At 35.7% G+C, this 26,589-nt stretch overlaps 1 protein-coding gene across 1 annotated transcript in view; it reads right to left on the bottom strand.

Annotated features, from left to right (window-relative positions):
- ATM (ATM serine/threonine kinase) overlaps positions 1-26,578 on the bottom strand; it is a 58,123-nt gene extending 31,545 nt beyond the window's left edge. Inside the window, exons 1-32 of the mRNA XM_053932491.1 lie at positions 26,466-26,578; positions 24,693-24,793; positions 24,495-24,607; positions 23,140-23,285; positions 22,555-22,719; positions 21,591-21,756; positions 21,074-21,312; positions 20,147-20,310; positions 19,739-19,908; positions 18,820-19,191; positions 18,090-18,284; positions 17,653-17,748; positions 16,929-17,154; positions 16,676-16,807; positions 15,841-15,966; positions 15,635-15,724; positions 14,529-14,697; positions 13,671-13,870; positions 13,044-13,126; positions 12,801-12,956; positions 12,266-12,341; positions 12,002-12,132; positions 11,512-11,632; positions 10,265-10,441; positions 9,320-9,489; positions 8,747-8,993; positions 8,060-8,175; positions 6,675-6,801; positions 5,278-5,477; positions 3,830-4,004; positions 2,069-2,233; positions 1,679-1,811 (exon numbers count right to left, since the gene is read on the bottom strand). Coding sequence (XP_053788466.1) covers positions 1,679-1,811; positions 2,069-2,233; positions 3,830-4,004; positions 5,278-5,477; positions 6,675-6,801; positions 8,060-8,175; positions 8,747-8,993; positions 9,320-9,489; positions 10,265-10,441; positions 11,512-11,632; positions 12,002-12,132; positions 12,266-12,341; positions 12,801-12,956; positions 13,044-13,126; positions 13,671-13,870; positions 14,529-14,697; positions 15,635-15,724; positions 15,841-15,966; positions 16,676-16,807; positions 16,929-17,154; positions 17,653-17,748; positions 18,090-18,284; positions 18,820-19,191; positions 19,739-19,908; positions 20,147-20,310; positions 21,074-21,312; positions 21,591-21,756; positions 22,555-22,719; positions 23,140-23,285; positions 24,495-24,607; positions 24,693-24,764 — 4,918 coding nt within the window. The 5' untranslated portion in view covers positions 24,765-24,793; positions 26,466-26,578. The remainder of the gene's footprint in view (positions 1-1,678; positions 1,812-2,068; positions 2,234-3,829; positions 4,005-5,277; positions 5,478-6,674; positions 6,802-8,059; positions 8,176-8,746; positions 8,994-9,319; positions 9,490-10,264; positions 10,442-11,511; positions 11,633-12,001; positions 12,133-12,265; positions 12,342-12,800; positions 12,957-13,043; positions 13,127-13,670; positions 13,871-14,528; positions 14,698-15,634; positions 15,725-15,840; positions 15,967-16,675; positions 16,808-16,928; positions 17,155-17,652; positions 17,749-18,089; positions 18,285-18,819; positions 19,192-19,738; positions 19,909-20,146; positions 20,311-21,073; positions 21,313-21,590; positions 21,757-22,554; positions 22,720-23,139; positions 23,286-24,494; positions 24,608-24,692; positions 24,794-26,465) is intronic.
- Positions 26,579-26,589: the final 11 nt, after the last annotated feature.

The following is a 26,589-nucleotide window of genomic DNA, read 5'->3' as shown; positions in this document are numbered from 1 at the left end:
ACTAGGATGCACCTATGCTATTATTTTCAGTGTTTTGATGCAAAAATGATAATTAAATACATGAAATATTAGCATAAGTTGGTGTAAGAATGCTATTTGAAATAGTGAAGGCATACTACGTGGCTCCACTGACAGCCCTTAAGCTACTGTCATCATTCTGTTCTAAATCTGAACCAAAGAAATACCTCAAAATTAGGCTTTCTGTCAGGAATTTCTAAGAATTTGATTAGCTTTCAGTTGCCAAACTAACTTTGCCAAATTATAAACTCTCAAGATGGGTACTTCCTTATATATTTGCTCCCTACCTGATGTCTTTTTTTAAAATAAACATTCCAAACAAAATGGTCTAGGAAAAAATATCATGATTTGTCTGTGTAAGGAAGATAAAAAAAAAGAAAAAAGAAAGTAGTACTTTTAAAGCAAGTACTGATTGGAGTACAAACCTGGAATCAGACCTTATGCTTACTTTACATCTTTAGAAAAATGAATACATAGAAAAATAGATTTGTAAGTGCTTAACAGAATTTTATTATAAGGCAAAAGCCCCATTAAGCTTGCCAGCCCATCTCCAGCAAAGCAAGAGAAAATACTTCTCAGGTTTTGCCTGAGCATATCTTCACACCTAAAGACCTCTATAAAATATGTTCATCTCCTTTTAAGGTCAGTTATATTGTTAATATTCATAGTAAGTAGTATTAAGTGCCATGGTGAACATATTTTGAAGAAATTACATGGTTTCTCTCGTGTAACTGCTCCTAGATTATTTAATCTGTTCTTGTACTGGATAAAAGTGGTAAGCACTCCCTACTATGCTTCATCATTCCAATCACCAGTTCATACAGTTCTATCTATTCCTATTCAATCTCTTTTCCAATCTCACAAGGCTCTCCTCTGATGGAAGCTCTTCCACACAAGCTTGTTGCCCTTTCACTACCTCTGTTCAAAGAGAGATATTTGTTAAATTTTAAATGATATACAGGATGTGTGGGCCAAAATGCACTTGCACCGTGGCCTTACAACATTACAATTCTTATCCAAAATTTACTTTGTACTTGTTTACAATTAATCACATCATCTCTTTTTATCTTCCTGTCATGCACACAAGCTGATGAAGACTTGATGTAGAGGAGAAGAATGAAATGGTCTGGCACAACTATCTGTAAACCAAACTAGGAAGGAACTAAGCCTGGACTGAGGGCAAAAACACAATCTTGGCACGTGTCAAAATTCAACTAAACTAAATCCTACTATTTGTTCTGAGAGTTCTACTTTCTAACATGCCTTTAATAAACTGAAGCTTCATTTCATCTAAAAGAGTGAGACTCCTATACAAGAAAACACATTAAGCAACCACAAATCAATTTACTTCTACATTATCCTGGTCCCTCACAACCATACATGACCCATGCCAAATGCTTGAAGGGTATTTTATCCTCTCTGCCATGTCGCATCTCATTTACTTATTTATTATTCACTTTGCTAAAGATATTTTTGATGCTTTTTGATATTTATGATTATGAATCATAAATGTCAATCTACTCTGCGTGTCAAATTATAATATGATTACATTGTTAAACATACAAAAAAAAAATTTCCATGTCAAATTAGAATAGGGTACATCATTAAACACTTAAAACCAGGTAGAAAAGAAATAAAACACATAATCAGATATCAGTACCCTGGAAAATTTTCAGGAGATCCTTCATCTGATCTTTATACTGTTCCAACTTTTTGCGTAAATCATACAGTCCTTCAAGCCGTGTTAAGGGCAGTGAATCACAAACCCCAACCGAGAGAAAGTGATTAATTTCCTGCAAAACAACACTGTATTAAGCACACACAGCATACAAATAAAGGTTTCAGGTAAAGAAATGGCTCTAAGCAAGTTCACAATGTGGATGCAAAGTAAAAATGGAGACCTACAAGTATCTCCATGGCTGAAATCAGCAATAAAAAGAATCCATGTCTCATTTAAACTTAAAGTGTAGTTAAGAAAATTATTCTTCTGTGGAAAGTTTGCATTACAAAAAAATACTATGCTGTGAGATGTATTTTAAAATGTAATTACCTCCAAAAGAGAATATGGTCCTTTACTGTATTTTATTTTCTGTTGAGTTGCTCTCAAATCTTTAAAAGCTGGGTATTCAGGAAAAGGATCTAAGCACTTGATTGCTTGGTACAGACTTTCATTATCCTTATTATCTATCACCAGGTACTTCAACAAGCCTAGGACCTGAACATAAAAAGTAAATGAAAACCAAAAAAAACAGAGGAACATTTTTGAGCCGTATTTCTTATTCAGGTTATAAATATTGTATTTCTCTAAGTTTCATAAAACTAGAAAGATAATTTACTTACATTGTTAAAAGTTCTAAGATGTTTAGTGGCTTGGGGAAATCACAAATATATTCTAAAATGGTGGGGCATTTTTGCTCTTCCTCCTCCCAAACAGAAATAAAGCTTTTATTATCCCAGCCTGCTGTTTTGTTCTGTCTTTTGATGAAGCTGATTTCAAATGCTGGCCAATATAATCTCTATGATATTCACAATGATTTAACAACACACTGCACCCAAGCAGTTCTGGTGTCATTATGACTTTAATGTACTCACTAAAGTGCTGGTAATTTGGAATTTAGTCAAACACCTATATATCATACCTTACTACTAAACTATGGCAGAATTTGTACAACAACGTATCTACAACTTGAATAAATGCCAAAGAGGTACCACACTTTCTTTGGAAAAACATTGCTTTTATGCTTTACTTAAAAATCAATGCAACTGGATATTCAATCCAAGCACCTTTGAGGAGTTTTAAATCTAAATGATGAGCAGTTTTATTTGAAGACTTGCATTTACCTGAAAATTATCAACTAGCCTCCTATCAATGCTAGAAGAAAAAACAAAAAAGAAGAAACCGAAAAGTGATCACTAGAGGGTGGGCATCCCTGCCGGAGTATGATATGAGAAGGTTTCACATTTGACATCAGTTCCAATTCAATTCAGAGAAATTTCTGTCCTCCCCACTTTATTCCTGCCCAAGGATATCCTGACACGTGGCCTTTGCAGATGTGCATGTGCAACTGTTTACACAGACATATTGTAAATCTGATCACAATCATGAAGCTGTGAAACAAGACTGCCAGGCTATTTTCCGCTGGGTTGGCACAGCCCTCCAGCCGAACTGGAAGTACAAGGAGGAGGAGAGCAAAGGGCTGCAGTGCAACCATGCAGATGCCAACGGTACAATGGGATCAGATTAAGCCAGAAGGCAACATGAGGACTGAAGTGCAACAGGCACACTCTTCTGACCTACAGCTACTAATTGTAAATCTCTGAATCCTCTTGTATTTTCACCCCCAGCAGAGTGCACATAAAAAGCAACACTAGAAGGGGAACAATGCTTGTCACACCACAGAAACTGCTTTGTTTCCCTTTTAAGACTATATGCTATATTTTTTTAAAACTATCATCTATTAAATTAATAGGTGAACTACTGAAATCTATTCTCTGAATGGATTTTCTTTTTGTCCTTTAGACACCTTGTACCAAAGGTCTTCATCATATTTCCCATTAAATCATCAGAGTTTTTTAAGGAGTTGCTTAGCTGCTTGATGTGCTGTTTGGCAAAACAGTAGTACCAGAAGTGAAGTTGCATTTAAAAAAATTAAAGGCATAGTGTTACATCCAAAATAATAGGTTTTATATAAATCTCCAATGCATAGGATAAAGGAATTAAAATTGAACACAAATACAGATGAAGCCTTAAGAACAGTGAACATGAACTGGAAAACTAACAGGTAAGGCATAAGCAGCATCACAAAACTACCTGTTCCTGAATCTGAGACTGGTCCATGGCAAGAGGTATCAGGGTTCCTACAATAACACGAAGGTGGGTCTCCAGAGCATCGCTGCAACATGTAACTGCTGTGTGGCAAACATGATGCAGAAGATCACAGCAGAGAGAAAAGCTGCGCATGGATATGTCTCTGATTACGATGGGTCTGTCAGAGGAAACAAAGTGGAATTAAAGAAATACAAATTGGCACTGTCTCAAGTGTCAACACTTTATACATCAAGGAATAATAAGGGAAAAAAGTCAGGACAAATTGATTCTAAACTTTAAAATTTATCAACTCAATGAATCAGCTCTAAAGACTTAGCTCAGGAGACAGAGAGAAACTGAAACACAGTGAATTTGACAGCTCACTTTAGAAAATTGAATAAAATTGTGTTAAAAAATATACACCAAAAAGAAAATAAAATCCCCAGAAGGGATTTAGATTATTATTTGTCAAGACAATCTTGACAGAAACAGAAAAAAATGGAAAACATGCTCTCTGAATCCTCCTGTACCTAAAATGACCATTAGTTAAAAAATTTAGGTTATAAAGGACACCTGGAGATTATGTAGTGCAGCTTCCTCCCTTAAGCAGTGTCAGCTTCAAATTCAGATCAGGTTCTCAGGGTTTTATTGAGCTGAATTCTGAGATCCCTCTGAAAGAAGCGTTGCTCTCCAGTGCATCAGCAGCCCCTGCCCCAATTGAGCGTTCAACGTAAGAATAATAATGCCATAATAATGGCATTTACTATAAAATCCACACATCTCTTCAACATCTCAGGGTATGAAATGCTTCAAACCAGCCAAGGAATCAATTTATACATAAACTCAGAGATATGTAGGCAAATAACTGTCTGGGAAACCCCAAGTTTAAACTCAAGCAAGAAAGTATCTGTCATCTTCTTATGCAAAAGTTAAGAGTCCCACTTAAATTTTAACCTGATGAAGGACCAGTTTTCTCAATCTGAAGGCAAGCTAAGAAAATGTGTACATTTCTCACTTTGCTATAGGTACTTAGTGGTGAGAATGAATGTAAATGTCAACATTTAATAAGCACATTTTATTTGACATGCACTTACTTTGCACTTAACTCCACATTTTTAATTTTTCTCCCATATGCTTTAAATTTCTAAACACTCTGTCATCAAAATCTCCTAACACTGCTTTATTTCTACAATTTGATAGCCTATTACAGATACAAAACCTGCAATATAGCAAAAAAATAAATACAAGGCTAGCACAAAACATTCCCTATTTTAGTAAGAGTTCAATGATTAAATTTTGAAATTATAAAAGAATAGCAACTTAATTTTTAATTTTAGCAATTTATAATTAATTTGACAGATTAATTAACATCTGCTAGCAATATCAGAATGTAAGGTTACAGGAGCAAGGGAGCACAGAGAGGAAGAACTAGAGATAATTACTTTGTTTACCTGCTGTTGATGTGGTGAATCAGGGTGTAAATTACATCTCGGAGGACGAAAGCCCAGGCTCCTCCTAAACTGTCTTTGATCTCTTTAAGTAACAGGCCCACAAACAAGTGATAGATTATAAGAACTCTGTGGTTTTTATACATGTTTTTTGTATCTGATGCATGCTTACAGAGAGCTAGAAGGATTTTCTGGAATGAATCCTAAAAATGAATAAAATATGAGTAAAAAATTATTCATAAAGTCAATACAGATATCAAGAAAAAACTCCAAAAACTTAAAACCTAAAACAGGCAAAAAAGCTCCATTATTTTTACTGCTTTAAACAAACAAATGGCCTACAGAGAAACCAATTCTGCAAACAGGACTATAAGCTATACAACCTCTTAATTTTCCTTTCTTCATTCCCCCCACATGAGAAATGCTATGCACATTTTTCGGAAAGCCAAAGAGTTATGGCAATGTCTGTCAACAGAGAAACATTAACTAAAACCCATGAAAACATCAGGTGAGAATTCAACCTATATTTTTTCAAACATAATGTTCATGTGTGTAAGATGCACTATTTCACAGAACACAGCTGTTCAGGTTGCAACTCTTAAAACTGTAAACTTAAAAAACACTAGGCAGGTTGTGTAACATTTTAAAAAACCTACTCCACTGGCTGGCAATATTAACTTTTACACTCAAAAATAAAACATGGTTTAGAAAAGTTTTTTTCCTATTTTTAGAGTATTTATAGGTAGGCAAAGAAGTTGTTGACAACATATGCAATAAACCAACATAACTTTAAACAGATATGTTTCCAAGGAACAAATTTAGAAGACTTTAATATGTTTATGATTTATAAAGCTGTAAAATTTCCTATGTCTTCATATTTACCTTTAACAAATGAAAATCAAGTGTCAAAAAATACCCCTAAGTATATAATTTCACTTTGTCAGTAAAAGTAAATTTTATATTTTAATTGTAGGCTGTATTTAGTTAAAATTTACCCAACATAATTATTTTAGAACATTCTTCAGACATGTGACAAATATGACACATTCTAAATTGTGCCGGATACACAGAGATTTTCCTCAACCTTTAAAATAATCTCCTCTACTTTATATGCATGATATAATTAATATAATTACAGTTACATAAGACATATTACATACATAATATAATAATTAATGAAGTAATATAATTATATAATGCACATAACTCTGTCCCTGAATTTAGGACATCTTCCACTTCAAAAGGCAAAGAAATGAATAGAAAAGGGTCTAAGGTTGTTTATTTTCTACACAGAGAAATGATGGAAATGTCTAATTTAACTGAAGGAACCCATAATTGAAATTTTGCATTCTACAGGGAAAAAAAAATCATTTTCTTACATCATACATCATCATACTTACAGGGCTTTTAGAAAGAACTGCTACAATACTTTTTAATTTGCTTTTATGACAGTTGCTAATATAGTCCAAGGTTGCCTTAATCACGTAAGATGGAAAATGAGGAGGATTAGGAGCAGGATCCAGTTCTCTAAATGAATAAAAAAGATATTTATATTTTTTTCTCAAAAGTCAAACCACTTGTATTTAATACAATAAGTCTTAATGAATAAACACATTAATTCCTAGAAAATATCTGCTTTCAGTAAGAAGCATCAAAAGCATTCAGAAAAGTGACATGCATCTTATTTTGTAGCTGCTTTTTGTTCCTGTATGGTAGCTTTCAAAACTGTACTTTCTTAACATTCTTTTACATATTTTTGAAAGATCATATTGTTAAAACCCCATACATTTGTCTCATCTAAGGTACTTAGCACAAAAATCTAGTTACAATTTATGGGTAAATCTATATTTTGTAATTGTGGGAAAAATTTAGTTGAGGAAAAGCAGGGTAGTGAAATTTTCTGTGACCTCAAAAAGACAAGAAATGCATCATGGTAGTAACAAAAGCACATAAACTAAGTTTCATCACTCTTATTCTTACCATTTCCTTCTTAAAAAGAAGAGCTTTGTTTACAAGCAGACACCACAGTTAATAAACTCACTGCAAAAAAAATCTTTGAAGAGCTCTTAAATTCTCTAATCTAAAATACAACTTTTGGCAGATTTTCAGAGAAATGTTTTGGATTCTTTCAACTTACAATTTTTACAATAAAGGTATCTTCTTCAAGAACTTTACAAAATGCAGTGTTTTTCCAAAAAGTTTGTATCTGAACATAAAAATCTGGAAAATTATTATGCAAATAGGGATATTTTAGGACAAAAACAAAGACTAAAATAAACATTAAGATATTTATGGCACTAGGCTATTTCTATTAATTAGGAATTTATTTATTTGGCATTGCTTAACCAATCTCCTTACCAAAGATAGTAGCTGCCACTGCAAGAACCACTAAGAAACAGTTCACTTACCCTCTCCGTGACTTCAAGTTATTAAAAACCATTAAATCACTTTAATTTAGAGACTAAAGCCTGACCAATTTTACAGAGGGCAGTCCATCTAAATTTGACCTTATGTCAACTGGCAGTGCCACAACAGTCCAGCAAACACCATACAACAGCACTCCCTGGCCCACTGCTCATTCCTTCCATGAGCTGCAGTATTACAGAGGTTCTCCTCCTTATCTTGAGGAGTAACTACCTTAGGATGTATGACTATGATAAATCATTACTAATAAAAATAAACCCTCTCAGCTTCAGGATCACCTCTTCTTATGCCTGAAGGGCACATTTTAATGTACAATGTTATACAAACACACTCAGCATTTAGAAAATCTGCAAGTACATACCTTATGTATTTACTTAGATGAGACCCTTCCACTGTGATACCAGCTGGTTCATGTAAAGTCATCAGCAGTTCAACCACAATCTCTGGCAAGTTACTATGAGATAAATTGTCCATTTGCTACAAGAAGAAAAATAGCATTTTAATTAGAAAAGGATATTTCAGCCAGAATTATTTCTTTGACTTCTGAGAAAGCCTTTTTCTAGTCTAGATTCTCTACTTGTTCCACCATCCATGACATACAATTCATTCATCAATTAAGCCTGGTTAAGCTTCTCTATGGCAGTCACAGGTAGAACAATCTGCTTTCCTACAGTATATAGAAAAAAAAGAAGTTTCACTTTACTACTAGTTCTGAACATAGAGTCTGCCTCTAGAGAAGATGGCTCCTCATAAAGCACTAACAAAATATTTTAAGAGGAAAATGTGACAGATATACAACAGAGAAACTCAGGGCTGTACAATGAATGGTAAAAAAAAATTATTGCATTACGAAAAAAATTATGCTTTCTGCTTGAAAGTTTCTATTGAACAGTTCCTTGAAATCCTTGTGATAAAAATTCGTCTGGTTTGAATTTAATAAAATATTACTTTTGCACCTATAAATTTGAACTATTTACATAATATATAAATTTTTCTTTCTGGTCTGTTAAACACCACAGAACTCAATTTACACATTTGAAATGGATACCTGTTTTCCTAAGCAGTTTTCATCCTTAAGCATGTCATAGACTTTAGAAGCCATTTCTCTTTGCTCTGCTACTTCACTCTTTTCGTGGCTTTGATAGGCAAAGTATGGGAGGATATTGACAAGTAACTTTGGAAAGCAGTCTGCCAGAACTTGTCTCCAGTCCTTCTCAATCTTGTTGGCAAGTGATTTCACATCTTCAAACTGACTTCTAATCACCAGGTGTGGAACCAAAACTTTGTAACAAGACCTACATGTAGTAAATACATTTCCAAAATGTCCTTATTTAAAAATACTTATTAAAAAAACCTTGAGCAACATATAGTAAATACCATTTCTCTACTGTATAACTAAACTTCCAATCATTGTTTAGCTACTGCTACACACACACAAAAAAAAAGAAAATCTTACCTGCATAAATATAACACACACGATGCTTGGAATACATTTCAAAAGTTCTCAATACATCACCTTACAACAAAATCCTGATGCATTACTACATGTAGCAATTTGAGACCCTGCGTCATGATTGTACATAAAAATCTAAATAATACTTTAATCATATAGCAAACTTACCTGTAGAACTCCTCAAGGCTAGTATAGTTCAGAAGAACATAAGGAAAAGCAGACAGGCTATATCCAGTGTCATTTATTTTCAGCCACTCCATCACCAAATAGTCTAAATGTGATGTCATGAAGTCTTCTATACTTTTATAGCCAAAAATGTCAGACACTTTTTTCAAAACCTGAAATGCATGAATTAGTAATGCATTAAAATAAAATTAGAATTAAAAATAGCATAGAGAGTACATGGTATTATGGCAAACTGACAATATTACACCACCACGTGTACCCTCTAGCCTTTTAATGAATATTTGTGTAATTCAGCCCCTGTTTAGCATAAGCCATTTTATTATTTGTATTGCCATATCTCAGAAGTGTGCAATCAAGGAACTACAACTCATAAGAATTAAGAAAGGATGGCCAATACCCATTTTGCAGGGTACAGACTGTATGCAAAAACAGAAAGCAGTGAATAGAAAGAAAGGATAAAAGGAACATGTGCACTTAAAAAATTACTGGCATGAAAGGCTGAAGTGTAAAACAGCAATCATTTCAGTACACCCTTGTGAACTTCAAAACAGAATTCCACAAGACACATACCATCTTCCAATACACTGCATTTATTTTACATATTTTCCACATAAAAAACTTGCTTCCTCTGGACAGAATGATTTTTTAAAATTAGATCTGCAATATTCAACGTAAAAGTCTATTTGCATTTCAGATCTGGGCTTTGAACATACAAAATTTACAATTAAAATTGCTTTTCATGATTTCATTATTTCTATGTAAGTCATTAAATATAAAGACAAATTAATTCAGTAACGTAAGTACCACATTAGTTATATCTTTACAATACTTAACAAATTTCAATACTGAGCAAAACATCTTGCAGTCTTCCAGTCTTAACCTAACCTTAATTTATTACCTAAGTATCAAATGAAATGTCAGACTTGCCTTTTTCACAAGATGAGGCTCTAATCCATTCTCTTTCACAGACTGGCAAATAGCAAACAGAGCTTGCTTTTCACAGACCGGGCTGCAGCACAGAACCATGGTTATAAGCATCAGCAAAACAGCTTTTCCATTAGTCTGTTTGTCCAAAAGATCTTCAGGACTTGCATCACCCCTGAGCTTCAATAAGAAATCATGAAGACCTTGAGCAAATATTCTGTTAAAGCAATTTCCTAGTTAATGAATCTGCATTAATAATTTAAAATTAAGGGCATTGACATAAATAGCGCTGAACAAGTCAAGTCTCCTTTTTTTACTCCTTGAGGCATATAGGGAAGAACTGCCTTGCTAGTTAAATGCAGTTCTCCCCCTGTTAAGGTATTGTGTTGACAAGTGATGAGTTTAAACATAAGTTACAAGAAACAGCAGTGAAAGGGGAAAAGCTAACAGACACCACCAAGCTGAGGGGACAGAACAAGGACTTAAAGCAACACAGAAATCAGATGATGACAAAGAGCTGGAGGTGACAGTACAGAGGGATGAAAAAGATGACAGAGACATGAGGCCTCAGCAGCAAAGCTGCAGCAGACAAAGGGGTGAGAGATGACATGCAGGTAGGTAACAGCATGACAGAAAAAAAGGAAAAATGTAGATGAAGCAGATGACTTAACATGGTAGCAAGGAAGGAGGAAAAGTCAAAGACACTAAAAGAAAAATTAAGAAATTCCACAATACTACATCACACTGTTGTATTTCCAGTCACTGCACTGAAGTGTAACTTTTCCTTCACTTGAAGCTTCTTCTGAATAGTTCAAATTTTTACGCAAATCTCAGTTTTGTGAAAACCACTGCTCTAACACCAGTGGAAACATGGTCTTTCCCAAGTTTACATATCTGGTTTAATACTGTGTAAACACATTATTTAATTTACACTGCTCCTTATTCATTATTTATATGTTTTCTAGATTATTGAGGCTAAATTTTTCTACGATTCCTAAGTGTTACAGCACTGAACCTGGCAACAACAAACAGTATGATAAAGAAGAGCAGTCTGAAACATACAGTTTACAAATTCACAAACTTCTAATGTGGGCAAAACCATGAGTGACTGGATATGAAACGAATTCCCTATCACTTTGTTTCACAAGCTCAGATTATCAGAAGTCCAGAAGAATTAATATTTTCAGAAAACTAAACATAATCGTGTAATTTTATTCAGAAGATCAAAACTAATGACAAGATATTGGTACCAGATTGCTCATTCCTTCCTGAACTCTGAGGTATGCATTCTCAAAAGCCTTTTGCTGAAGCTTCAGGGGAAGAGGTCTTGACATTCCAGAAGAATCTCTCTGTTTCACATCTTGAAACAAACTTAAAAAAGAACAATAATTATTAGCATAACACTACAGAATTACTGTATGTTGTGCATACTGGTATGTTGTGCATACCAATATGATTCTTATTTTCTGAATATAATTATTTTTGTCTTAATTGCCTTATATAGATTTTTCTTTATTTTCTTACAGAGCAGTTTCTCTCTATATATTGATCTCTCACATCACAGAATAATTCAAATGCAAAGTTGGAACACTTCAACAAAATTTGATAGGCTTTTATATTCTGACAAAATTGTAGTTCCAGAAGTATCAAAAAGAGTGGCTATGCAGTAGCAGAAGTGACACCCAGTTAACGGAAATTAAGCCTTATTCTTACAAACAGAAAAAATATCTACATTATCACCTGGTAATTGACTTTGCAGCAAGAATTCGAACTTGATGGTGACTGTCTGCAAGGAAATGTGGGAAAGCATCACTCACAGGTAGATCTTCATTTTTCACATTAAGGATTGCCCACTTGCAATGAGGATCAACCTGAAGAAAATTAATATTGTGATTCAAAACGTACAGAAGATACACTGCAATATGCAAAATATATTTATACACTCTTTTTAAGTACATCTTAAATATTTAGTATGCTAATGAATGTCAGAAAATCTGGGATTACCTCAAGCAGGGTTTTCATGCAATTTAAAAGGGCCACTCTTACTGATGCCATGCATTTCCCTCCTTGAGATAAATGCCTAAAACAAGGAATACTCGATTAACAGAAAAAGTTGACCACAGTTTTGAGAAACAGTCTAGCAAGTTAGTTTCTGCTGCTCACAGTTGACTCTTTTGTGCTCCATGGGCATGTTTGGGAGGATTTGACATTCTTATTGGTAATTGCAAACAATATTCTTTTTGGGTTGCTGAAGTTCAGCCCTTGTCATAACTACTGATGCAATTCAGCATAGAATCAGTCTTTGTTTATATACAGCAGTGTAATGTTTATTATTCTGGTACTACCTTAAGGATTAATTTTTTACTACAAATATAAAATGACAAATAAAATCTGAAAAGTTAAATGCTGCATAAAGATTCCACAGTACACAAAACTAGCAAGAGACACAGCAGCACTACAGTCTTCTTGCTGATAGCAAACATAAAAACCAAAAATCAAAAATTTTATGACCAACAGACTCCTGCATTAAATAACGTACCAGAAGGCTCCAACAACTGTCAAAAACTGTCCTTTGGCATTCCCTGCCTCTTCAGCAGGTTCTTTGAAGTGGGCCAACCCTGCTGCTAAAGGGAGCAAACTATTTAGGATTACTTTACAAACTTCTTGATCTCGACGATACAAAGAACACACAGTACTGTAAAGAAAAAAGAAAAAATATCTTGAAAAAGCCATGAAATCCCCTGATATAGATGTAAAACATGCTGAATAGTTTCTTTCTTACGAAAGAGGCTTAAGAAGCATATCAACATCGACTGCAGGCAAGAAGTGTTCTTCAGTAGGGAGCTCCTTCAACAGGATCAAGTACTGTGGAATAAAAAACCCAAATGGAATAAAAAACCCAAACGAAACTAAAATGATAAATAGTACTTGGAAAAATAAGTAGTCAAAAAGAAGAATTAGGAATTTTTTTGTTAAGTCTTACACAAAACCATGCAGGAAGACACCTATCATAAGCATTTGCAGTTAGACTGGTCATCTTTTCATGCAAACACCGACACACAGTAATACAGATCATCAAACTTTTAGTTCTGGCAGTAAAAAATATATTCTTTGTAAACTAAGCCACAGATATTATTCTACTGCAGAGACTATTTCTAGTTCTTTTACAAATAATTAATTATAAAGGCAAGATAGATATTTTTCTCAACTCTTCATTTTTCTGGCTTACAAATTCAAACTGCTGTTTTCCTGTCTACAGCACACTTTAAAAACACAAAATGTAGCCATTTTAAGTCTTCCAAGGAGACTGATGATAGGAGAAAGACAATGTGCAATCGAGAAGACTATGCAAATTTAGTAACACTACAATTACAGAGGTGGGTCTGCTGTAAAAACCCCTCATACTCACCATGTGCAGATGCAGTGGCTTAGTGCTGTCAAAGACACTGCCTTCAGTCAGCATTAACAGCCTCCTCCGAATATCAGAGGCTCGGAAGCTCAGTGTCTGAACTGGGACTGTAGTTACACAAATACACAGGAACCTCACAATTTCAAGGAGAAGTAAATCCTGCTTTGTCAACTGTTCTTCAGCTAATGGGCTCAAAGCACCTGGAAGTAAGATTTTCATGTAAGAAATGCTTCTCCAAAGGCAATAGAAGAGGTGGTAACATTTTAAGTCTTTGCAAAACTAATATAAGTTCTCAAAAACGATAGAGTACAAGCAACCTTTATGTTCATTTGTTATTGAGCAGCTAGCGCATTTTAAGTAAGAATTTAAAACAAAAGGTAACATCAGTACTTGTAGCTCCTAACAGGAATAAACAGACAGATTTATGCTCCTGTCCCTCTGAAGGTCCAGATACACTGTCAAGAATTATTGATCAGGAGAAGGAGAAAAGCTAAATAGGACTCTTTTTAAGATAATGAAGAACAATCTAATGAGAGACAAGTATTCTACAGACACATTTTCTAGTCTTTTCTATGCCAAAACTTCTGTCTGACCCTGAAAAAGTTAAGTGTCTCTTCTTGCCTTATTTGATTTATAAAATTAAAAATAAACTACTCCTTTCTAAATACGCTCGAACACTTCATTAACATCTTTAAAACACTGATGAAAATTATTACTGCTTAGAAAGTAGCTGGTTCAACCACTACCTGCTTCAACTACTAATAATGCAGCACAATTTTGTACCTTAGTAACTTTCAAGCAAAGAGGTATTTGCAAAAACAAGCTTTTGGAAGTAGCTTGGAGATAGAAAAGACTTACCTGTTACAGTTTGCATGTCACCAGATTCATTTGTATCACTGATGTCAGTCACTGAATGATCATCAAACAAACCATCAGATGCCTCGTTATCTACTTCCATTATACTCTCCTCAGGATCATTCCTAAGATCCACTTCTCCCAGTACACTTGGCTTTCCAGTAACTGTCATCTGACAAAAACACCACAGCCTTTTAAAGTTGTTTTTAGGGACAGAAGAAACACCACAGACATAGCACAAGGAGAGACTCTGCAGTTTTCCAGTGAACTAGAACTGATGAAGACAGTAAGGGTGACAGAGAATTGATGAATTTCATCGTTTGTTAGAAACCTGTTTTCTATACATTGTCTTATTTATTCCCTTTAGGATAGAAGCTTCCTTGGACAGATACTGATCTCTGTGTTTTAGATTCTGCCAAGGACAGTGTTAGTTTTTAAGAAACAGCTCTCTCTGTAAGACTCACCAACTTCTCACCATACTTCTTAACTATAGAGAAATGAAAAGGAGGCATGTGATTTTCTGAGGGCAAACTAATTACCACTTTCCCTACCAGATGACAAGTTAACACATGGCAAAACCCCCAGCTCTTCCTCACCTGAAAATTTGCCTACCCAGACCTGACTACAGCACCATGTGCCAAAGAGAAGTTTTAAGAATTGTGCTAAACACAGTGATGTGCCACACTTCTGCTTTTCCCAGTGGGAAAGGAGTAATTTACAGTAAGATTTAATAATAAACACAAGAAACCCCGCTCCTTTACAAGTGCATTAACGTTACCTATCTACTGGTATAGAATTCTTTTGTATATACTTCTGCTGCAAGAAAGTATTAAAACCATGAAAAACAGCAGAAATTTGTTTTTTAATGAGAGCTGGAATGCTAACCTTAATCAAATGTTATCCATCTGCTCTTCTTTTTACCCTAAGCCTGTGTTCAAACGCTAAACAGAAATGTTTCCGGTTAGGAGTTCTCTACAAAACACAATGAATTTCAATTTATTTTTTTCAGTAATATGTATCTCGTTTGGTTTGCCTCCAGATTATTGTGCTGTAAAAACAATGCCCTCACAGAAGAGCACTGCATTCAGAAACAGAGAGAATGTACTTACCAGATTCTTGCAAATATCTATCAGATCGTTCATAAATTTTGATGTTAACAAACGCAGGAATAGATTAGATAGCATCTTACTAGCACTGTTCTGTAAGGAAGCAAGAGATACAGATAGATTTTTTTTTTCAGTAATTAAAGGTATGATACTCAATTTCCTGGTCTCATTAATGAAGAAAGAAATTTAAACTCCTTTATAAACTTTACCTTGGTACAATTGCACAAACATTTTGTACACTGCATTATCAAAGTCCTCAGTGTGTTGATCTGGGTATCTTCATTCAGTCTGTTTTTAGATTGGGAAATGGGTTCTCCGGCATAATGAATGAGAGACTAGTAAAAATACAACATGGTTAGAAAACCTCAGAGACACCTATACATTGGCACCTACACAGTACACACATAAAGACAAAAGGTAATGGTTCTCATTCATACAGCTTTGATATCCATAGTGTGCATCAATGAATCCACTTTTTTTCTGTGATATTTGTTGTGCTCATTTTACTCAAGTAGTGACAAAACCATGGCTTAGGCGTGCTTGAAACACTAGTATTTTCATCACAAAAGAAAAATACAGCACATCTCCAACAAGTGTAAGGTTTGGGTTTCTGTATTTAAGCCAGGAACCACCTCAGATAGTACTAATAATAAAAATAATAGCAATAGCTGTCTTCATACTGGTTTGAACCATCAAATTATCTTAAATTCCTGACTAAAAGACCTAAAAATGAAAGGACTTGTTATCCTGTAATTAGTCCTCTGTCTACATGTCCATGACTTCCACTCGTTTCAAAGGTGTGACTCAGAAATGTATCAATATTTAGAATAATCTCCACTGCAAAACTCATGAGCTGGTGTGCTGACAGAATTTCAGCAACTCCTCTTTCAGCAGCAGAAACATATTTAAACCTCTCTAAGCTACCTTTTTCTGAAGAGATACCTGTGCTCTGAAAACGTGTCAACACAAACAGAATTTTATGAATTAATTTATATTTAATGCCTTATTTAATTTTCAATAGGTCCCAAATGCATTACTGCTTACCTTAGCATTCTGGAACAATGCTGATTTACAGGCATCCTCCTCTTTAAAAATACCAGTGTAGCAATAGCAACCCAGAACACCAACCAAGAGACTGACACACCGCACAAGGTGCTCAGCAGCAACAACCCTAGACTAAATCAAATATACAGTATAAATACCAGCGGTTCATCACCACAAAATACAGACTCCATACACTTTGCCTTGGAAATACATTAGCACAAATGTAAGGATGTAACAACAATTTCTAACTTACCTTAGGACCACAACTGCTTAAAAGCTTTTCTGACATTGCTAAAAGGCAGTTCTCCAGTGTTCCCCTAAGATTTTGGTTGACGGCAAGTCTTGAACCAGTCACATTTTTATCTGCAACATTTACTCCAAAGTTAGTGAAAATATCCATTTCATCAAATGTAGTCTGCAGGTACAGCTCTTCAACATGAGAAAAATTATTTTCTTCTTTCCCTTGCACATGTTGTTCACTTGAAGAAGAGACACAGTTTTTACTTTAGCAACCAGTATATAATTTAAAAGTCTTAAATGCTATTATTTAAATACAGGAAATATACAAAAGCAAAATAAAATATTTTACCTTTTTGTGCTTCCAAACCCTGGTTGACCTTTACTTTCTAACATGACTTTCACTGTGGAATGGACAATACCTTTCTAGCTCTAGCTGAACTGTAAGGAAACATGAAGGCTACACACAGATCATACTTTCTCCTGCAGTTATGGAGCAGCATCTGCTTTGTGTTAGGATCCCTGACCTCAGCCTACTTGACACAGCTGCAGCAGAAATCCACAAAGCCCCCGAAACCAGTATTTTCAACTTCTAGTAGGAAAGTCTTATCTTGCATCTGAACAAGTTACACACATTTTAGTCTTATTAAAAGAAACTTTGGATATAGTCCAAAGCATTGGTGAAAGATGCAGCAGTATTCCTAGCTTAAGTACCTAAAATGATTAATTTAAAAACATACCATTCAGCATCATTTTGGAAAAACATCATGGAGGCTCTGCAGTTCTTCATTGTAAGGCTCACAAGAATTTTTTGTAATACAAGATGAGGAAATTCACTGTAAGAAAGAAAATACTTTCGTATTTTATTGCAATCAGACAAACTCTTGGGATTCCTGAAGCACACACGAACATTGACCAGATTAACAGGGTATCTTCAATGAAAATTAAGTTTTCACTGAAGATTTTTAATGCATAGGTCACTTATCTGCCATGATATGGACAGATAACCAAATTATATCCCCAGAATGACATTCTACAGGAAGCTGAAAAACACTACAGACTCTGCTTAAGCTTTAATATAACCAAATTCTGCATTAATATAATATGGTTTTGCCTGCAGATTTTTTTTGTGTTACAGGGTGAGCTTACATGTAAAATTATACCACAAAAACTTTACCTGAGGAGCACAGGAGGCAACTCTGCACATTCTTCTATTTCTTCCTCCAAATTGCTGGACAGGAGCCATTTTATTATTGCCTCCTTTAACACAGAACCCAGATTTCTCTCAGAAATATTCTGTTCCATTCCTATGTCCAAATTTTCTGGCACTGAGTAGGCAGACATCACTAATGATAAACAGCATACAGCAGAACTACAACAAAAATCAAACAGGGGGAAAACATGTGGTATTTGTTGATTAGCACTCTAAAGCAAAGTGAGTACTTCTGCATGCTCAGGAAGCATCAAATACATAAGCAAGTTAAAAAGCATACATACTGGTCTATTCCTTCATTAAAATCTTTGCATTTTCATTCTTCTTGGCTATTACAGACATTTCCTACCTATCTTAAAGACTATGTCAGAGTACTTATTTCAGAATAAAAATTCAGAAGAAAACAGGCTTCTTAACTTCAAAAAATCAATATTTGTCTGTTAGATCTTTAAATTTTTAGTCCATTTTAAATTTTATGATATTATAAATGTGAAGATGCTTGCCTCTTCTACCTCTGCTTTCAGTATTTTTACATATTTATGATAGTTTCAAAAGCTTAGAACACAAATGTGTACAGTTCTTGAATAGAAATATAGTCACATCAACAATAATATTGAGTAACACAGTGGTTTTATTTGTACAGTAAAGAGAAATATGAATCAGACACAAAACACTATCCTTGATTCCATTTTACCTTGAAGGTTTGCATGCAGGTCCTGAAAATATCTTCCAGAGTTCTTTATCTGTTACAACAAGGTTCCCTTGAATCATAGCTCCAAGCAACCCAAAGCTCTCCACTTCAATTTGCTGAAGGCTAACACTGCGAATGGTAAGAGTCCAGATCTTTGCCCAGGTTCTCTGGAGCTCCAGCTTGTGGGTGCCCTTCAAATCAGTTTTCTGGTTTTGACACAAAGCTACCTCTGTGAGACACTTCAGCACATACGGGGTCCTTTCTCCTCGGCGCTGCTGAGGCAGTAACTGGTGAAGGACATTGAGTAAGGTGGGCAGCTCACTGCTAGGAATACTCATGGGATACTTGGATATGAGCTGACTTGTAATCTGTAACCTTGAAAACACAAAGTGAAGCAATTAATACCAAATATACAGAAATTTGCATTTTCATAAGTAAATGAACAAACAAACAAAGCCTTCTTCAATTGCATTTCTCATTTATACTTTCCAAGATTGAGCTGATTTATTTACTATCAAAAGTTAAAGATTCAGTATTTCTACCATTTCCACCTGTAAATACTGCTCATCTAGCCTCACTATCACTAATAGTTTCTTACAGTTCAAAGGTCCCTCGTGGCAAACCAAGTACCCTTCAATCAAGGTCCAAGGTAAGAAGCCAGGCCTTGGAACAGTTTTCAGGACAGGTATTACAGAAAACTGTGTGAACTAGTCCAAAACGGCCAAACTCTTAATGGTTACTGTACCGTGACTCAGCCAGCTCAGAGCAACCTCCCACATGCTCTGACAATCTAAGTTCACTGCTTAGATATATAATCACAGCATGTCCAGACACCCAACTTAAATGCAGAACATATTCAGGAGAATGTTAAATGTAAAAAGAGGTCTGGAGTGATACTTTTTTCATGTAAAGATGTTATTACCAAGGTATGACATCAAAATCCTTCTGGGATCTTTGCACATTGTCTCGAATAACCCCCCAGCCAAGCTCAATCCTCCTGCGCTTGTTTGGCACCGTGTTCTCACTGGACTCTCTTTGTGAAACAGCATACGACTGGGTAATTTCAAGGACTTTGGTATCCTCTGTAAAAACCTTTCATAAAGAGAAATTTAGAAGTATGCAAATTTAAAAAAAAAGTAGCAGTCTTTACAAGAAAACTGGAATACTTATAGCCTAACAAGAAACACTAGTGAAATGCTGTATAATGCATTTCTAAACTGTACATAATTAACCAAACACAACAGATCACAGATAAAAGGTATGAATACTTCAGCCAAACATACAGCTCAGTAATTATACAGTCAATCTTATATTCAAATAAAAAGGTTACCTGATGACAAATATCAGCCATTAACTCAATTAAATTTTCCTTTACAGCAATATTACGTGAGCCTGAAGAATACTTCCCCCTGCTACTGATGAGATTTATTTCATTCACCAGCAGATCATACAGGTTATGTAAGATGCTTTGCCACTTTGTTAAGTCATATGCACCTGTACATGCAAAAACAATTAAAAGATAGCATGTATCACCCACTTGACGCAATACATAAACCTACCCAGACAATGAAAAATACAGACAAAATCTGAGTAAGGCAAATAAAGTTCAGCAAGTGCAGGCCTGAAAAGCAAATTCTATACTTTAGAATGAATAAAGTAAAAAAGGGGAAAAGTTAAGAGAGAACTTAATAAGCATATAGAAGTAATTAGGGTAGGAATTAAGTTTCTAATAAACAATTCTTCATCTAACTGGAAAGAATACAGTTAAAGGTAATGGATAGATTTGTACAAAGTAAAAAAAAAAAAAAAAGAACTATGCTAGAACTACATAGACAAACATAGTTGCTGAGTTATATTCTCTGAGTCATTTTATAGCGTTAAGTCGGACTCAACTGACAGTAGTAAATTCTGGGTTTAAACAGATCTGATAAGACACCAATACATGTGGCAATCTAAACCCAACCTAAATTATTATTTCTTTTCCCCAAAGACTTGGTATTTTCATTAAGCAATTGAAACTGCCTTTTGATTAAAAGATGCCCCAACCCCAATTAATACTCTCTTAGTGGATACAATTCGAAAACTCCTTTTTACTTTCACTCAGAATTAACCTGTAGATTAAAACTATTGACAAATAATCATCACTACCATTAATGCTTCCAAGACTCAGTATCAAAATTTAGAGCTGGCACAATAATTTAAAAAATCACATGCAGCGGTAAAAAAAAAAAAAAAAAAAAGAAGTTTTTTATTATACCTCTTCCCTGAGATTTTGCACCCTTTGGATGATGAATATGAACTTGGAGACGAAATAACTCAATTATTGATTCTTTTAGGGAATCCTTTGGTCTATACTGAGTCCATATGTAAAGCACTGTAGGCAAAATTTCTTCCCCTACTTTGCAAATCCGTATGCGACAGTTGTCAGCAAACTTGTTGCAGAAGACATTCATTGCTCCAACAATATGATCGAGGCCTGCAGTATTCTTCTCCTGCCTGTAACACAAACCTAACACTCAAACTTCCAAGAGAAGTAATCTTATTTATTTTTGTAAGTATTGTTTAAATGTAAATAGTAGCAAGTAACAACATTCAGAATAGTATTTGCCTAACAAATGCAGAAGTTATTAGTATTTTACAGAACTTCCTTAACTGACATTCAAAGGCAGAAGAAAATATATCTGAAGAAGAATTACCTGTTATTTCTGAAGTCTAATCCCAAGTACTTAATATAAGTTATTTTCTAGCATACAAAAGAAGCACTTGCAACATACCTTGCAGACTGCATTGCTTTTGAAAAGAAGACAAGCATGTCAGAACACAACCCATCAGTCTGGAAGCAGTACCCTCTTGTAAGTGTGTGAATTATCCTAGCCACTAAGACTCTATTAATACTCCCAGAAGGTTTGAGGTATAAATGGCCATACAAGGTCAGCAAGTCTGCAAATGTATTAAAAAAATAAAGGTAAGTATAAACATACATATTACAGAGAATTACATTAAAAAATCTTGACACAAAATATTGCATTAAAGATACAGAGACTACCAGTCTGTGATCAGCAGCTAGTATCCATGTTCTTACTTTCAACAGCAACAGATCTCTGATTTTATAAGTAAAAAAGCTGACCTCTCTAATGTAGCCCAAGAGTTATTAGCAAGCATTAAGGTGGAATCACTAGAAAAGGTTATAGTAATCTTTACAAAGATTATATCCTTTAATAAAAGCAACTTGTTTCACTTAATGGATTAAAGTCTGACTTCTTCTAGATTTATGGCCTTCAGCCTTGCCTCACCTCAGTAACTAAATTTCACTGTGCTCCTTACAATCTAATATCAACATTTCTTCTGCCACACTTCCTGGTTTTGCCCATACGCAGACTCGGCTAACTTCCATGCTCCTAAAGAAACTAACCACCCCACAGCAACCCCCACTGGCTCCCCATGCCTGTGTTCTCTTCCAGTGACCTGTGCAGACCATGCATACATGACCTGACTGTACAGAATTACTTATGCTTCAGCAAGCAATAGACAAACAGTACACAGAAAGAAAAACAAGAAATCAATTCCTAATCTTTGTTGCTTTGTTTACTTCAAGTGTAAGCCTGCAGAAGTTGACACTGCTTTACCCCATATTTTATGCACTACCTCACACAACAGGACATCAAACAAATCAAAACACATCTAAAATATGCTTCTACAAAAGGAAAAGACATTTCTAAGTAGGCTCAAAAATGTTACCTGACCACTGCTGCTGGGATATCTCACACCAATATTTCCTTACTGAGAGGATATCCTTTAGAAGTACACTACTACAGTCAGAACCATAAGCAGCACAACTTATTGGATCTCTTATAATTTCCATCACATAAACCAGAAGTTCCTGACATTTCAGTCTGGGTCCTCCTATATGAAGACACAATACGAGATTATTTAATTAACCCAAATTCTACCAAATAAATCTGTAATTAATTGTTTGTAAATGTTACCTAATTAAAAAAAACAAAACAACAGAACCACCAAACTTACAGTTCTGAAACAGTTCTATGGGGAAATATTCTCTTAAACTGTTTCTAAAATATAAATTACCAGTGGGAGGAAATATCAGTTATAGACATATTAAGTAATTAGAAAAAGGCACTGTGAACATCAAAAAGGACAAATAAGGAGCACAAGTGACGGATTCACATTAAGATATTTAAATAGCAAACATCTGGAAGCAAATATGATGAACCCTACATTGGTAACTTCAAAGTTAAAATTCAAAGTTGAAAGCAAAGTACCAAACCAAACCAGTATCTCTATATGATACCGCATACTACTGACGTTTATTAGCACATCTGATGAAATATTTGACCAAGCTTCCAACTTCTTGTATTTTTTTCTGTCTTGTAGTTTGGGTTGAAGCAGATGCATTTGGTTTCGTCAGCTGCAAGTTTTTAAGTTCTTTCTGGAAACATTTCTGCAAGACACTTCAAAAACAAAAGAGAGATTAACCAAGGATCTGCTCATTTATGACTGAAGTAAAATAGGAAAATGTTGGTTTAGGCTAAAATGCCAGTTCCTGTTCTTCTCACAATTCTAATTATCAAAGACTAAACCCAAGTGAAATACACTACAGTCCAAGCATGACTGGAAAACAGTCTATAAAAGGAAATGCAAGTTTTAAAAATAACCCTTAGCAACTTGAAGTAGGAACCAAACTTTCCTTTAAACTTTGCACAGTGCTAAACATAAAACCTACAATTAGGAAAAAAAAGCATTGCTAAGTATTTTTATTTATGCTGCAACATTATAAAACAAAATAAAAAGAAGTACTTATCATTGCTTTTATTGGGAAAGCCTTCAAGTCCTATTTCCTTATAATTCAAAGTTAATATATGGATTATGTCTTAGATCTACTAATAAATTGAATTTTTCATGGTATTTGTCACTGTAATTGCTATAGATTTTCTGGCCTTCTATTTGAATTCAGTTTAGAGGCTCTATTTTTGTATTCCTCCTGTGTATTGCTAATATATTACTGTCTCTAAAGCAACATATAAAATTTATCAAGTACTTTTTACAAAACTTTTGGCATACCTGTGAAACAAAAACTATTCCAATGCTGTCAGATTGAAAAAAAAAACATAATGGAAAGCAGGAACCCATTCAATGAAAAGTAATAATTCACATGAACTTTTACCATGAAAGTTAACTCTGGCTGAAGCTGCTGTAAGAACTTATCACACTCATGCTTAGTCCAATCTTAAAGTACACCTGAAGCAGATTGTACCAAAGATTAGCCTCTACAAACATGCCACAGTCCTTCTACTGCGTCTTGAGGAATTCAGCACAAGAAACTTAAAGCTACCTGTAATCCACATAAGAACTACAGATTGAAAATCAGAAGCCAAGAATAATTTTCCATAGAAGAAAGTAACTATTATTTTTGCAAGGAAAATAATCTACCCAATTAATTATTTTCCTAGCAGTTTTCTGTAAGAGATAAGTGTGGCACGTTTGGCCATTTTAAACTTACTTCCTTTGGAGACTAAGGTAAGTAATTACTTGTTTATAAGCCGACAAGAAGTCTAAATCAATACACAGAAAGATAAGCATTAAAAAAGGCCTAACAAACAAAAGAATGATGTCCCATTCAAGAAAATTGTGACCATTCACAAACAAAACCAAGAAACTACCTAAATACAGCATCCCAGTTGAGTTGCTTTCCTTGTTTAGAATCAGAATTCCGGTCCAGCTGGAGAACTGTTTCAGAATCACGGAGAAGTCGCTTGAAATTTTCAATTTCCTTCTGAAAATGTATTACAAGAAGAATATTTTTTTATGATTCCCTTCATTGCTATTTGAGGTACACTACCCAAAAGAAAACTTGTTACCCTTCGCTCCACAGCTTTCTCATTTTCAAGGCGACGACAACAGACCAGTAGATCGTGTAATGCAAGACTCATGGTTCAGCTTAAAGAAGAGTCATTTGTATCTGCACACAGAAGAAATGGATAAAACAGTAATTATTGACCACACAGCCAAGTAAAAAAAGTATACTGAAAGTCCAGTATCAAACAGAACCACGATGTTCAATGTTTCACTGAAAAGCTCATTTGCGACTGGGTCAGTCTTATTGGTTGAAAACTCAAGCATGCTTGTTTCATGCCAAGAATGTGATCTGTTCCCACAGACAACAGTGACAGAATAACTGCAGAGAACCCCATCACATAACTCTGACTTCCTCCCTTTCTATGAATGCTGAGTAGAGCTGGGCAGACAATTGGGAGGACAATGATAGTAAGAATGACAGAGCTAAATACACTCTGGCAAGTGGCACTAACTTTCAGTAGCTCTCTTAACCTGATACTGCCAGGAGAAGGCAGCACTTGGAAAATGCTCTCTCACATTGTACGTTTTCATAGGTATGCTCTATCTATTGACAAATCCCCAGGGACTCAACATGGCAAGATGATTAAGTATCAGTCATATGAAAAACCAACTTTTTCCTTCTGTGATCACTTAAAAGTATGCTTCTTCTTCCACAGAGATTGGAATTAGCTAGACCTTGCATTACATAAAATTACAGTGCTGCAGATCACAACCACGACATTCTATTTAAATCCTGTGCTTCTATTTTTATACCCTTAAAGCAGACCCAAGAGAAACCCTGTTTGGAAAAGACAGATCACACAAGCTGGAAGTAACTCCAAACACGTGCTGCTGGATGTAATAAGCAAGGGAGAACAGGCATTCATGATGCACAGCACTGCATCTTGAGGGCTTACATGACAATATAAAAATAGCCATTTAAATAAGCAAAACTTTAAATATCTACTGTTTTAGACTGCATTTATTTCCTTTGGCTTCAATCAAGATCAGGCTGGAACTAAGCAAGATCAGAGATTCAGTGACTGATAGATGTGTATAAAAATAATACATTTTAAGTGTGAAGGTTGCCTGTACTGTACAACTGCACTTATTTAAATTAAGTGTTCCTTTACTAAATTCAAGAACCATGGAATATCCTGAGTTGGAAGGGACACACAAGGATCCCCTAAGTCCAATTCCTGGCCCTGTGCACGACACAAGAATTACATCATTTGCCTAAAAGCGTTGTCCAAACAGCTCCTGCATTCCGGCAGGTTGGCGCTGTGAGCCCTTCCCCGGGGAGCCTGCGCCAATGATCAACTCTCTGTCCCTCTCTGGTTGGGCACCGGAACAAAAAATAACCCAACCCAGCAGACTTGATAAACTTTTTAAACACCAGTGGCTTCTGATGAGCTTAATCGCAAACTGCGGCAACAGAGGTCGTCTGCTGCCAACAACCATAACAGCAGCATTGCAAAATTCCCAAGAATGAATCCACGAACTACTTCTCTTCTGATTACACAGTTTCCCAACTACCACATGACGGCCACCTTCACGCGCTACATGAATGACACATGGGAAAGCAGGCGCACCAAATACCATGAATGGCGGAGACAGGAGCTGGCTGAGGCGCTGCGAGATGCCCCGGCACAGGCACACACGCAGCGCCGAGCGGCAGCTCCGGTCCCCGGCAACGCCGGGCCGCCGCCCCCCGCGCCGGCGCCCGCAGCCCGCGAGCCGGCCCTCAGCACCCACAGCCGGGGCCGCGGCCGCCCCGCCCGGGCCCAGCCCCTCACCTCGGCCGGGGAGCACGCAGCCCCGCTCCGCTCCGCGCCGCCGGGAGCGGGGCTCACGTGTGGAAGCAGCGAGTACGGGCGGACCGGGAAGCGGATGAGCGGCCGCGGCGGGTTCCGGCGGAAG

The sequence above is a fragment of the Vidua chalybeata genome, chromosome 2 (genome assembly GCF_026979565.1).
Source record: "Vidua chalybeata isolate OUT-0048 chromosome 2, bVidCha1 merged haplotype, whole genome shotgun sequence".
NCBI classification, from domain to species: Eukaryota; Metazoa; Chordata; class Aves; order Passeriformes; family Viduidae; genus Vidua; species Vidua chalybeata.
This window is presented reverse-complemented; position numbering and strand designations above follow the sequence as displayed.